At 42.3% G+C, this 14,732-nt stretch overlaps 1 protein-coding gene across 1 annotated transcript in view; it reads right to left on the reverse strand.

The window, feature by feature from the left end:
- The window catches only part of CPAMD8 (C3 and PZP like alpha-2-macroglobulin domain containing 8), a 64,979-nt gene that overhangs the window by 23,976 nt on the left and 26,271 nt on the right, over window positions 1-14,732 (reverse strand). Inside the window, exons 18-27 of the mRNA XM_087701768.1 lie at window positions 13,800-13,942; window positions 12,482-12,544; window positions 7,540-7,768; window positions 5,127-5,280; window positions 4,256-4,398; window positions 3,647-3,698; window positions 1,526-1,824; window positions 1,170-1,395; window positions 283-459; window positions 48-129 (exon numbers count right to left, since the gene is read on the reverse strand). Of these exons, the coding sequence (XP_087557894.1) occupies window positions 48-129; window positions 283-459; window positions 1,170-1,395; window positions 1,526-1,824; window positions 3,647-3,698; window positions 4,256-4,398; window positions 5,127-5,280; window positions 7,540-7,768; window positions 12,482-12,544; window positions 13,800-13,942 (1,568 nt within the window). The remainder of the gene's footprint in view (window positions 1-47; window positions 130-282; window positions 460-1,169; window positions 1,396-1,525; window positions 1,825-3,646; window positions 3,699-4,255; window positions 4,399-5,126; window positions 5,281-7,539; window positions 7,769-12,481; window positions 12,545-13,799; window positions 13,943-14,732) is intronic.

Genomic DNA, 14,732 nt, shown 5'->3' on the forward strand with positions numbered 1-14,732 from the left:
TGGGACAAACATAATGTTATCTTCCTATGCAATAATTTGCAACATACCACATGCTCCCTGAGGAATCCCTTTCCCCAAAGGCACTGTAGGAACCATCTTGCCTCTTGTAGGTCAGTTGGCGCTGGTATCCTGGAAAGAACCCATAAAACAGTACATAGAAACTGAACGTATAGGTCAAACTTTATTTACCGAAGTGAAACTTTTTGCATGTTGGGGCCAGAAGCAATTGCTTCCTGAATCTCCTCTTAGAAAATATCCCTGTAGCCTTTCAAGGGTCAGTACCTTGCACCAGGTAATCGGTGGCTTCGCTCTCTACCTCGGGGCTAAGTTGTTTGGTCTTCTGGAGATACTTGAGGACAAAGATGTTGGGAGCAAAATGAATCATATTCTGCTCTCCGCAACCAAAGGGCAACTGAAGGAGGTTATCCAGGTTGTTCAGCGTTGGTCCCATCACATCTCCTGGTACCAAAAGAAAAGCATCGTATCAGCCAGAAAAACCTGTCTGCTAAGGTCTGTTCTGATTCTCCCAGGTGGGAGCGAGCAGAAAACAGAGCAGAGTCCACAAGTGGAAAACATTCTAGACTAAAACTGAATTAACTTATGTCAAAAGTATCCTACGGCATGTAACCAAATAGTGCTTGCCACATTACATTTCCCAGAAACAAAGAAGGGCCCTGAAGGGAAGATTCTCTTCCCTGGTCAGTGTAATCTTAGATTATTTTGATAAAAAGATTAGATATATTTACATACATTAGTCATTCTAGCTAAATGGAGCCTCTGTGTTCCAAGACAGCATATTACTGTATTATGTATCAGCTGTTCCGGCTGATGCCTCCTCACCTAGTTAGGGTGCATAGTTGCAAACAATCTTCTGCACTGGAATGTATTGTGGAATGAGCCACAAATTCCAAAATGCCACGATTGTTATTAAAGAAAACTAAAAATGAAGTGACCCAATCCAGAATAAATGCATCTCGGAATCTAGTTCTAGGGAAATAAGTAGACAAGAATTTAATTTTTGTGCTCTGCTTGAGAGATGCCAATTGAGGCATTGAATAATTCCTTCTTTGCTCCAATACAGATAGCTTCCTGTTATGCCGACACAGTATGAACTCCTGCCATGAGTCTGTCACAACAGAGCTGACTTTAATTGTTCCCAGTGTTCATACCAATAACAGAGGCAGTAGCTCTCTCTGAGCCTGGAATCACATTGTGAGGAACGCCCAGTGTGAATGCTTCGTTGTGATTCTCATCCGTCTCCTCTTTCCTCCAGATTTTGAATTCGCCTGCAGAACCCCAACCTGTGGAGAAGCCGATATACTTCACCTCCGGCTGCTTGGAGGTGGACCAAGTCACAATGATGGACTCATTGAGAGTGAAGGAGCCGTGGCCCACCTGCACAGAGAAAAATAACACACCAACATCCAGGCAGGAGATGCATATTATCATGAGCTGCTTAAGGAGGTCTACCGAAAGCATTTCCCAATTAATAAAGAGATAATGAGAAGAAGAAGAAAAAACCTACCTGGATGACTCCATGGGCCCAGGTGATCCAAAAACTTCGAAATTCGTCCCACGAAAGGATGCCTATTGTCTCTGTGCTGACCACCGGCTCACCCATCTTGCTAGTAGAGATCCAAGTTTTGGAGTTCTGGTGCCCACCAATGACAATTTCAGTCATCTCCGCCATGTCATGGGGGGCAGAGGACAAAGCGATGTGGGCATTATTGTGGGCCTTGATGGCAACATCAAAGCGCATCATGTGGGCAGGTTTCTGCACATACTGGTACTCATACTTATTAGGAGTGGAAATGTGAATTTTCTCTAGTCAAAAATAAACCAAAAACACTGTCAGTGTTCAGTCTCATTCACAGCAATGCACCTCCAAAGACACATCTTCATGGGCCTCTTTTAAACTAATCTCCCCTTATGTAAAATAGTTTTAGAGCAAAAAGGCCACAGCAAATAATCCAAATTCTATATGCTCAAGTCAGGGTTTCCTGGGGTATATCCTTTCTCATCCCTCAGCAAGAACGTAAGCTAGCTATATGTTTTAATTGGAGATTAATTGCAATGAAACTCCTTTAAATAATGTTTTCCCGGAGAACACAGAAGATATAGTGGCCAGAGATCATGTCAACAAAAAGGCTGCATTTTTAGAATCACATTTCTTAAGGAGCATTGGCTTCTTATTTTATAGCCTTTGGAGTGCATGTTACCCTAAGATCCCTTCAGTTGTTCTGTCCCAACCACTGAGCTTTCATCAGTGTCAAGAATGATGCTGGAGGGAAGTGGTTCAGTGGTACCAGTACTCGGTATTCATCGTTAATTGGTTCCAGGAGGTGGGATGAATACCAAAAATGATGAATACCGAACAAAATTTCCCCATAAGGAATAAGTAGTGAGTCACAAGGTAGCTGACAGCAACAAGTTCTAGGTTGTGCATTAAGTGCAAAATAAATGATGAGTAACCAGGACAAAATTTTCACATCAAAATTCATTGAGCACCAAATTTGATGACTTTCAAAGCAGTTGTGTACCAAGGTACCACTGTACTGTCCTTACAGTTTAATCTGGGGCAATTTAAAAAATAGCAACTGGTAAAATCCCTAGGCTGGGTTTTTCCTCTCACCTAGTATCATGTACAAGGGAGAAAACCAACCACTAGCCACTATCTTTATAGCTTGTAAGGGGTAGCTTGGGTAACTGTAAATAACTACTTGAGGCAGAAGCTTTAGCTAACTTCCATGCTGCCCAAGCAACATTGCCTATGTGAACGCTATCTATGCCAGTGACCTGCTACTCACACTATTTCTGAACGAGAGTGGAGTGTCTTCTGGAAGATCATAAACATGTCCCAAAATAACCCAGAGAAGGGGTGTTAGGTCAAGATTTCTTCCATGACCACTTCTGTGCCACTCGTCTTGTCATCCAAATTATTTTGAGACATGGATTTAGCGTTTTTGTAGAAAGCCTGGTTGTGGGGTTTCGAAGAATTTTAGGTGATCTCACCTTCCCTTTGCCCTCACTTTTCACTTGTGTAAAAGAATCCACAGTACCTAGCTGTCAGAACCTGGCTCTTTTCACAATTTGACCTCCTTAGCTACCACTCTCTCCACAGGTCTATCATCTGACCATTAAACACCTATACACGAAAAAGAAGTCTAGTGAATGTTGAGAAGAGTGCTTCAGTCATGAACGTAAGGGTCTGCATGATGTACAAATGGTGCTTTGCAAAGTACAATTAGACATTAATTAGACATTACCCAAGCAGATCCCTATGAGGCATCAGATGTCTCCCTTCAACTCAAGCCAAAATGGCAGAAAGCAACACTCAGTGACTGGAAGAGAGGGCGCACTCACAGCAGTCTCTAACTGCCATCGGGAGATTGTTAGAGAGACATTGTAGTTTATTCATACAATGTTTTCTTGGGATAAGAGGGATAACATAATTATTTAACTTGAACAGCTAAAGGCATAAAAGGCTACTTCCTCAATGGGACAGTGGGGGGAAGGAAGAGAAATGTTGTCAGGATATAATTGTTAAATGCATCCAGCTGTGCTTGACAGTGAGCCTAGGGAGAGAAAATGGGGCTGAAATGTTGCTGAAATGCAGCTCCTGAAACTGCTACTGAAATTCTCTTACCGTTAGGACAGAAGAAAACACTGTAGGTATATTCTCTGCTCAGTCCCTCTGGCTGCAAAAAAAAATGGCATTTCTTTTCAGAGACCTACACAAAAATTCAATGGCTTTCTCTTTAACAAAAGTATCTCAAGAAAAACTTCACATTTCATCTACTGAATGCCCAACCCACAGCAAAGTAAAGCAAAAATACAAATCTAGTGTATCTACATAAAGATTTTAAGAAATCGGTCAATGACACAAAAATGAATGATGATTACAGTTTAACAAAGTTGGTTTGATGCCTAAGAGAAACACTGAGTTCATATAAATATTCTTGGAAGCAGAATTTTGCAATTGGGGAACCTTTGGAAATAGTTCTCCTTTCTCTAGGAATACCAGCCCACCTCAGAAAGAAGAAACATTAGTAGAAGAACTTCTTTATAACATGCCAGGCACACTCATGTGGAGATCTGTAGGTCTTGATTTTTAAATCCCAAATCTTACATCCTACTATCCATCTACTCAGAAAACATTAGCATCTCTTCTAGCTTCTGCACCTTGAATATAATGGTCATTTCTCCATCTTCCCAGCTGAAATTATTTCTCTGAAAGGACTATTTGCTTGCTTACCTCAATAATAACGCTCCTCCGTACATAGTCGACACCAACAGGAGTCCTCTTGTCTATGTGGGCATCCTCAGAATGTTTGCCATTCTTTGTGAGTTGAATGTTCTCTTGGCAGCAGCTGCTTCCGCTATAAGCAAAGGCTTTTGCTAAAGACAACACAAAGAAATATGAATTCTCAATAACTTGGTCCTCAACTGGAACTCAGCAGAATCTAACGTGGCCAGATATTTTTGTCAGATGGTGTATTCTCTGCCTTTTCCAGATTATTTAGTTCAAAATGAATAGATAAATAGGAAACTGCTATTTTTCAAGATGCAATGCCTGCCTTCAAAATGGCATTCATTCCAAAATGTTTCTATGGGCTCACAGCTTTTCTTGATGGGCAGGGGGTTATAGTGCAATGCATGGCTAGGATGCTCATCTTTTAAAAAACAATGACAAAGGGGACATCGAGACGGTAGAAAACACTGTGAAGAGGTTTTGCAGGCAGTTTCCTGCAAGGCAGTTATTTGTGAGAGGACCTAAAATTCTTGATATGCTATTGGCAAAAATAGGTTGTGGATTTTTGCACAAAAGGTTTCTATCCCTTCAGCTGAGAATGTACTAAAAAGTGATTACATTCAGGACCAATGTAACACTCTTTCCCTGAAGCAGATTGTGGATAAGATGTTTCTCCCTTTTATTTTAAAATGTCTAGAGTTTTCTCTATGGAGAATATAGATTCTATAGATGTCTATATGTCTATAGATGTAGGGTCTAAAGATAGTCCATAATATAGAATCTATATCTTTTGTAGATAGGCAAAATCCATCAAGTGGAGGCAACCATTTGTAACATCTTTTAATTTTTTTGAAAGGAATACCAAATGTGCTACCTGTAATGTTGTTCTGCCCCAGTTCACCAAAAGATAGCACAATAGATGTGGGCTTGGCTTTGCCAGGGGCTACGCATTTTTTCCTTGTCAAGTGTTGTTTTCCAGGATGTCCCACAAACTTGATGCCTTTGGCGACTGAGATTTTCACATAAACCTGTGTGATTGTAAGGAATGAACAATGATTACGATGGATCTGTCCAGCTAGTCATCAGGGACACACTAAAGAATGTTGGAGTAGTAATAGCAGATCACATAAGTTTAGCACCAGCTAAGATTATCTTTTAGTGCCTTGAATTGTAGGGAAGAGGTCAGTGATAGAAAAGATTGAATTACTATCCCTGGTAATATATTTTTTCTTCTAAGTAAAGTGGCTTGTGTGCACTGTGTTATTCTTAAGGTTGTCTTACTAATGGTAAATTGTATTATTAAAATATGTCATTTGAAATTTTTCTGGTTTTTTAAAATGATTTACTCTTGTTTTTTTTTAACATCTGAGCTATCTAACAGTTAGCAGGTTCTTCACTTACTGGATACTATCTATATATTCAGAGTCTGACCCAAGCAACACTTATTATGGCATATAGTAATGTAACGGGATGGGTTGCTTTGGTTTAGGATATTATGGGAAACAGCCACTGTAGTTCCTCAATCATGGATTTATAGCTGTCTGCATGGATTCCCCAGAAAACATAAAAAACATATTGAGCAATGGTATCCTTCTGGGCCAGGTTTGGGGATTGGGACAGAGGGCAATGTTCTCCTCCTTCCCCCATGACCAGTTGAGGTCAGTATTAGTCACAGGGAAAGAGGTCGAAACATAAGTCCTTCTTGTAAAGCGGCTTGGGTCGCTCTTTAACTTCTACATTAAACAACTAGGCGAGATTATTTGGCAGAATGGGTACAGTGTCATCAGTGTGTCAATGATGCCCAGTTATACAGTACATCTACATCCTGATTTGGGAAGTTGATGCCACCTGGAAGCTGTGACACTCTGGATGGAGTAGGTTTAGATTCCCCCCCCTCCTCTCTTGATGGAATAGCTTTTTCCTAGCAGAGCTGGTACACAATTTGGGAGGTTCAAGGTCATTTGCACACATTCCTGGGCTGGGAAACGTAGCTCAGTCACTTAGCGTTTGGCGACTTCACAACTGAATTACTGCTATGCAATCTACATGGGGATGACTTGAAGACCATGATGAAATCACAACTGGTCCAGAATACAAAATGGTGCGTGCAGATTCCGGCACCCCTTAGCTTGTTCATGTTGTACCACTGCTGGGGGAGCAGCACTGGCCGTTTCCTTTCAGGTACAATTCAAGGTGCTGGCATGGGGCCAGATTATCTGTGTGACAGTCTCTCCAGAGAATATCTGCCCATTCTATAAGGTCAGATGGAGTGGCTGTGCTCCAGTCCTTTCTCTTAAAGAATGTTATCCGGCAGGGCCTGGCAAGTAGCAGTGCCTGCCTGTGCAACACCACCCATGAGTTCTGGTAGACTTCAACCCTTCTAATCTTCCAGAAGGCCTTAGGAACAGGTCAGGGACGTGCACTCACTAGAGGCAGGGGAGGCGAGGCCTCACCAGTCTCCTCAGGAAAAGGAAGGAATTTTAAAGATTTTTTCTAAAATAATTAAGGCAAGCTAGTTGCTACCAGACTTCAACTCACAGTGATTTGGAGTGTACATAGTGTTTAAGTATAGGAGGAGGCCAGAGAACTCGGAGGGGGGGGCGATAGAAGCGGAGCAGATCGCAGCGGCAAGAGGATCCGCTCCGCTTCTATCGCCCCCTCCTCCGCTCCAGAGAAGCCGGCTGGAGCGGAGTGGGGGGGCGCGATAGAAGCGGAGCAGATCGCAGCGGCAAAAGGATCCGCTCCGCTTCTATCGCCCCCCCCTCCGCTCCAGAGAAGCCGGCTGCGAGCGAGTCTCCACGAGCCCCGCTTCCCTCGCCGGACTTTCCGGCAATAGATGACAGCATTCCGCTCCCACTGCTTTTTCCCAGAGCTCCGGCAGGCCTTGCGGAGTGCCAAAAGGGGAGGGGGCTTCTTGGAGCACCCCCACCCCTCTTCGCCGTTTCCTCCTGGGGCTGCTGGCTGGGAGACCGTGGCTCTCACTCCAGCCTGCTGTGGGTGGGGGGGCGCTTTCTTTCTTTTTGCCTCACCAGCCAGAAGCTTCACCGCACGTCACTGGAACAGGTACACCACTACCACCCCCAAATCACTGGGATAGGATGAGGTTGGAGCCCAGTGATTGTGATGTTTATGTCCTGGGGACTATTGGTTGAAGGCATTTGGAGTTTTTTTTACATGCTGGTTTTTATTGTTTTTTTTATTATTGTTGGTGTGATCCAGGCAGAGTTTAGCATATAAGATGCCTGAAGGTTTATAAGTCTTTTAAATCAGTCAATCAGTAATCTCACCTCCAAACACATTGGTAAGTAGTTATGGACTGTCAGAGGAATCTTTGCCTGCTCCCCGCGGATTATGTGGTACGGCAGGGTGAACTCAATGAAGAACGGCTTGAAGGTCTTGAGTTCAGTCTGTCTCGCCAAGCCTAGCCCTCTCTCAGAGAGCCCAACAGCCTCCATCACCCATGTGGTGATGGAGTCTGGAACGTCAACGCGTAGCTGGGCTTCTCCTGAAGCATCACTGCTTTTAAAAATGGGAAAGGGAGGAGAAAAGAAGAGTCATTGGGAACCGGCACCAGAGGAAGATACATCAAAGGCTTTCAAAAGAAATGAATCAAATATTCTGAGCACAATAAGCATGGCACCTTTCCTTTCATTATCCTACTGAAAAGTTGGATGGAGATAGTAAGCTCTGTGTAAATCTGACATTAAGCCAAATGTGCCCTCTGTTTGGTTCCACCACAAAACCGCGGTCGACCAAAGCGCGCTCGACGAAACCGTGTACCTGACGTCATCACAGCGCGACGAAAAAAGCACGCTGTGAGCGCTAAAGCTAAAATTAACCCCTAAACCTAAACCTAACCCCCTGAAACCTAACCCTAACCCTAACCCTAACCCTAAACCTAACCCTAAACCTAACCCTTAACCTAACGCTAACCCTTAACCTAACCCTAAACCTAACCCTAATGCTTAACCTAACCCTAAACCTAACCCTTAACCTAACCCTAACCCTAACCCTTACCTTAACGTGAATCGGCTTGCTTTCAAAGCGCTTTTTAAAGCGTCCTTTTTTCTCCGCGGTCGCTGTTGTCGCGCTGCTGATGATGTCAGCGACGCGCTTTAATCGGGCGCGCTTTAGTGGACCGCGGTTTTGTCGTGCCACGCTCCATTTAACCTTTCTCTCTATGTACCGTATTTTTCCGACTATAAGACATACCAGAGTATAAGACACACCATGATTTTTGAAGAGGTAAATAAAAAAAAAAGTTTTTGCACTCTGCAGGCCTCCCAAACCCTCTGCACGCCTCATGTTTTCAAAAAAAAAAAAGCACATGCAGAGCTTTGGGAGGCTTGTAGAGTGCTCCTAGGGACTGGGGGGGGTGGGCGAGCAAAAAAGGTACTTTTTTGCAAAAAAGGGGGGCATGCAGAGGCTTTGGGAGGCTTGTAGAGTGCTTCTGCGGGCCGAGGGGGGAGGGAAACGAGCAAAAATAGCCCATATTTTGCTCATTTTTGCCCTCCCCAGCCCCCAGAAGCACTTTGCAAGCCTCTCAAACCCTCTGCACATCCATTTTTGCAAAGGGGGTGGGGTTTTGGTAGACCAAAAATGCTGTATTCAGTATACAAGACGCACCCAGATTTTCCCCTTCTGTTTTGGGGGGGGGGGGAAAGGTGCGTCTTATACTTTGAAAAATAAAGTATTTCAAACAGATCTAGCACAGGATGTTGTCCACATGTGCCGCTTCCTATGCTGCATGAAACAACGAGGGAATCTGCAAGTCATGTGTGGACAGCTTGTTGTTACATTGTCCCAACTCTCCTTTAGCCACATTGCAGTGGTGGGATTCAGCCAGTTCACACCATTTCGGGAGAACCGGTTGTTAACTTTCTGAGCAGTTTGGTGAACTGGTTTTTGGACGAAATTATTAGGGCAGAGAACCGGTTGTTAAATTACTTGAATCCCACCACTGCCACATTGCCACCACAAGGCTCCACTAGGAGTCATGGTGCGACTTCTACACATATGCAAGCCTGCATATATTCCTTGCAGAGTCAATTGTGGTGTGCAGGATATTCTCTGCAAATTTCCCATATCCAGGCAACATTCTATACTTTGGCAGCAGCCATACATGGGAGACTTTTTGTATCTTGCACTCTCCTTATTTATCCTTTCACTCTCTTCCCCTGTTCATTTGTTCCAGGTCCATCCCAAAATCATAGCCAAGGGAAAATGATGTTTTCTCCTTTTTTTCAAAGATAGCAATGGCAGATAGAAAAAGATGCTTGTCATCTACCCATATTCAGGATTATCTGGATACCAAGTTTCCTTTCCTTTTTACAACAAGCAAGCTATAACTTGCTGTGAATATCACATCATGCAAAGGAGAATCCCAGCATTTAACTAGAATGTTTCCTTGTCTGGTGAGGCTCAGTGATTGCTCCAGTCAACCAATGAGGTTCTATAGTTGAACATGTTCTTGAATCAGGTTTTCTGAGTCCTTCTCCAACATCTATAAATACTACATCGCAGTCTTGCATGAACCCAGTCACTATAATTTATAAACCATGGTTAAAGGCTTCATACAATGTGTAATAGCAATAGCATTTAGACTTATATATCACTTTGTAGTGCTTTACAGACTCTCTAAGCGGTTTACAGAGTCATCTTATTGCCCCCAACAATCTGGATCCTTGTTTTATCCACCTTGGAAGGATGGAAGGCAGAATCAACCTTGAACCTGGTGAGATTCAAACTGCCAAATTGCAGTCAGCCGGGAGTTAGCAGAAGTAGCTTGCAGTACTGCATTCTAACCACTGCGTTACCACAGCTCAAGCTATGGTATCTTAGCTACCAAATCATGGTTTATCATCCACTCTGACCCATGATGTCAGAAAAAAATTAGATCCTTTAAAATATGTTAAACCTGGGGTCTTGTGTATGCAAGGTGTACTTCTAACAAATTAATGTCTTTTTCTATGGTAGTAGATTTCCAAATCTGGCAAGCATTTAAGAGCAAGATAAGTGCTAAATGAAAAGCCAGTATCCATGTAGCACCAGATAGTTATTTGCAAAACGGCAACAACAATATGACTGCCAGCAGTCCTGCAAAGACAAAAGAATTTTAATAGATAGGTAAAGGTAAAGGTTCCCCTCCCACATATGTGCTAGTTGTTCCCAACTCTAGGGGGCGGTGCTCGTCTCCGTTTCAAAGCCAAAGAGCCAGCGCTGTCTGAAGACATCTCCGTAGTCATGTTGCCACCATGACTAAATGCCGAAGGCACACAGAACGCTGTTACCTTCCCACCAAAGGTGGTTCCTATTTTCCTACTTGCATTTTTACATACTTTCGAACTGCTAGGTTGGCAGAAGCTGGGACAAGTAACGGGAGCTCACTCCATTACGCGGCACTAGGGATTCGAATTGCCAAACTGCCGACCCTTCTAACTGACAAGCTTAGCGTCTTAGCTACTGAGTCAACCGTGTCCCTTTTATAGATAGAAGAAAGGTTTAAAAAAAGTTGCAGTGTACTAACCAAATCAAGATCCTTCCAGGTGATTTTTAGACGTAGAATTATCTTTGCTAGCTGAAGGAATCATCAGAATATTCCCCAGGTAAAGAAAATGAACATTAGATGTGTATCATTATATCTGCTGTGCTGTTCCTTGTCTTACTATGCTTTAAATGTAAGTCAGTGAATTAAAAAAAAAGGCTTAAATTACAAAAGAATGACCTCTATTGATCACATGACAACAAAAAGAGGATAGAGAGGAAGAAAATTGGCTATACTTTCCCACGAAGATGATTTGGCAAAGACAGATCCTTGTCAGATAAAAGTAGTTTCTAGTTGCACTCCAAACCACTTAATGAAACCATTAGCCATGGCACTATTCTCTCAACTAGGATTTTAACCAGTAACAAGAATTTTTGCATACCACATGGCATTCATTCTCTGCCAAAGCAGGCGTCTGAATGCAAACATAGACACAGCTATTTGGCTCCTCTAACAAGGCCCAAGACTTTCTAAGAGGCAATCTCTGATACCCATAGAAGCTTTTTGCTTTCTCTTTCAATCATGTCCAGCTGTGGAAATGTGCTCACAAAAATGGGAATCCTAGAATATCTCATTACCCTCATGTGAAACTTATATATAGATCATGCCACAGTATGGGCCAAACATAGTGAAGCTGATCGACTCCAAAATGGTAAAGAGGGCAACAAGGCTGTATGCGTTCCTTTGATGTATTCAATATGTATGCTAAATATATATGAATGGAAACTGAATTGGAAAAAGATGAGAAATGTTTTAAAACAGGAGGGAAAAAATATCACTGTGTTATGCTGATGACACTGCTCTGATGCTAAAAATACAAAAGATTTAGTAATAAAAGTAGGAGCACGGTGTAAAAATGAGACTAAAATTAAATTCAAGGAAGTCCACATTATACACAACCAGTTGAACAACTAGTCTTATAAATTAAATGAACATAGAGATAGTGAATAGCTTCTACTTTTTAGGATCAGTAAAGGAACACGCAGTCAAGAAATATACCACAGATTAATACTTGGTAGAGCAGCCATAAAGTCCTTGGAAGAGATATTCTATACCTACAAATATCAAAATAATAAAAGAAATAATATTCCCTGTGACACTCTATGGAAACTCTATGGAAACTAGTATTTACTAATTTTACAGCATCTTCCTATTGGTTTCATCAAGCTATTCGTCATCACCCATGTTTTTAGATTACAAGCCTTTGACATTATCAACAGATTTGTACAATTATTATATGTTTTTAATTCCTCTCCATCATGCATTACTTTAAATATAAAGAGGCACATTTATATTTCTAACCCTTATTCCCAGTCCAAAGGAATCTTTCCTATTTTTTTTCTCATCTAACAAATCTCAATATCTCCATGGTGGTGGCGCAGTAGTTAGAATGCGGTACTGCATGCTGACTCTGCTCAACTCCACGAGTTCGATCCTGACCAGCTGAAGGTTGATTCAGCCTTCCATCCTTCCAAGGTCGGTAAAATGAGGACCCAGATTTTTAGGGGCAATATGCTGACTCTGCAAACTGCTTAGGGAAGGCTATAAAGCACTGTGAAGTGGTATATAAGTATGTGCTATTGCTATGTTCCTCACAGACAGAAAAACAAAATTGTGCCTCATTCACAAGACAGGACAGGTCCCTACAGACGATAGAAAATGGCTCCACATTGAGGAGAAATTACCTGACATTGAAGCACTGCCAGAGCCAAGTCTCTGGGAAGAATGTTCTTTTCTTCTTGTCTGCTCTGTGGAAGGCAATAGATTTGTGCATGCTGAAAGAACTGAGCAATATTCCCCTTCAAAAGCAGAAGCTCCATCAAACCCTACGTCTCATGACAATACAATCATTTGATTTAGGCCCTTGATCAGTTTCAGGGCTTACCAATCAATTGTCATACTCATGCTAGTATTTAAATTTCTCAGCATCTGGAGGCTAGATGTCTATGGAGATTCTCAAATATCCAGGTCATGGTTGTCCCACAGGTGCACTTCCAAAAGACAACTGGAGTTTATTGATTTATTTCAGGACTGAACTGGAGAAGTTTCTTGGATGAGAAGTGAAATGTTTTCAAGGAAAAAAACAAGAAAGTCATACATACATACATACATACATACATACATACATACATACATACATACATACAGTATTCCTCCCAATCCAGTTGGCCAAGTGGCCATATAGAAGAGTTATGGGCCTAACATAGGATTGTTCTTTCCAGAGAAACCTGTATTAATGTCTTCCTGGCACCAGTTCGTAATATTTCCTTTTCTACCAGGCATCTGTGGCTTTGACTCTAAGTGTTTGTTTTATGTTTGTTCTTATAATATCACTATACTATGCTATGTATTGTTTCTGTTTTACTTCATTTATCAATGTTATTGACGATGTAGAGACTTTTTATCATTGCATAGAGAATTCTTTCCAACAAAGAACAATTTATTAGAATAAATGGAGGTGCCTTCCCAGGAGAGGCCAGCTAAAGGAAGCCCTAACCTAGCAAGCACCTCATTCCTTGCTTCTCATGCCAGTCTCAGACTCCCACAACCAGTTGGCAGGAAGCAAGAAACAAACGCCTCCAGATCTCCCATGGAACACAAAGCTGTGTGATTAAACATTTCCATTCCCAGTCAAAGGGGCCAAAACAGAGCTCCATTATCAGCTACCACACATGCATGCATACACATTGATTCCATCACGAGTGCCATCTGGCCTCTTCTTATCAACCCTTACTGCCTGCTGAGCAAAAGAGCAGGTGTCTGCCACCATGCCCAGAACAACAATGCCACTTGGGTTACGTCGTTGGGATTGTAGCTGTTTGTTACTTCCCATTGGCAATCAACTTTGGCTCATCCAAGTAGCAGATAGGCCAAACTGGCTCCTAAATCGTTATTCCACAGAGCCAAGCAAGGCCATCTTCCACACAACAACCCCAAGTTGGAAGGCGGCACAACACGTCTTTGGGACAAACAGATGATCAACAAAAGGAGCATTTGTTCTACCTGGGCTGAGCTTTGGAAGGTGTAGAAGCCACCAACATCCCGGTGTGAGGTTGGAAGGCAGGCACAACCTCCTCGGTATACAGACTGCTATGCTGTCTATGGTTTAAGCTGACGAGATCAGTCATTACAACCAAACCGGTTTCCTAGGCAACAGGAAACAACAACAAAAAGGCCATGTCTGTTAAAAACTGATTCAGTCTGTCCCATTAAAGAGCAATTCCCCAACCCCGCACCTCCAAATATCCATGGAAGGAAAGATCATTAAAACACAGGGAAATTGTGTCAAACTGGCCAGCACAAATGGCCGTTACGGGGCAAATATTTAGACACTGCAGTGATCTCCCCATCTGCTCTTCCCCAGAGAGATCAGGTGCTTTGAGAAAAATTGGCTTCAGAGTTTTCAGATTGTCTAAGTGGAATTTCCAGGGAATGGCAAGCAAAAATAAAATAAAATGGATTGTGAGAATCTCCTCCATTTCCAGGAGACAAGTGGGAAATTTTCCTTCTTCTGGACAGACTGCAGACCCTCCTCAGCTGAGACTGCATTCCTTAAACCAGATTACAAATGGCATTTCAGGCCAAGCTACGTATCCTGAGTTGCCAACAGAAAAATGCTGCCCTCCCCACCAATAGCATATAATTTATGATATAGTAGCTTCCCAAACATTAAATAGGTCTTCTTTTCATTAGGGATTTTTGTATTAATTCTGAGCCTGAAAAGAAATCTCCAAACCACCCTGAGATATTATCCTATTTTGGTTATGAGTTAGGTTTGGTTAGGAGATGTACTTCTCTAAGAGTGGCATACTTGGTCTGCAAAAATCCTGGTAATCATTAGATGGAAGCAGGGAGACATCTTACTAACACAATTCTATCTAGCAATCATCCTGACATTTGCAGTTCTGATATACAACATTTTTACCCCAGCCAATA

The sequence above is a fragment of the Thamnophis sirtalis genome, unplaced genomic scaffold (genome assembly GCF_051295495.1).
Source record: "Thamnophis sirtalis isolate CommonGarterSnake01/CBP01778 unplaced genomic scaffold, rThaSir2_p1.2 scaffold_1, whole genome shotgun sequence".
Taxonomy (NCBI): Eukaryota; Metazoa; Chordata; class Lepidosauria; order Squamata; family Natricidae; genus Thamnophis; species Thamnophis sirtalis.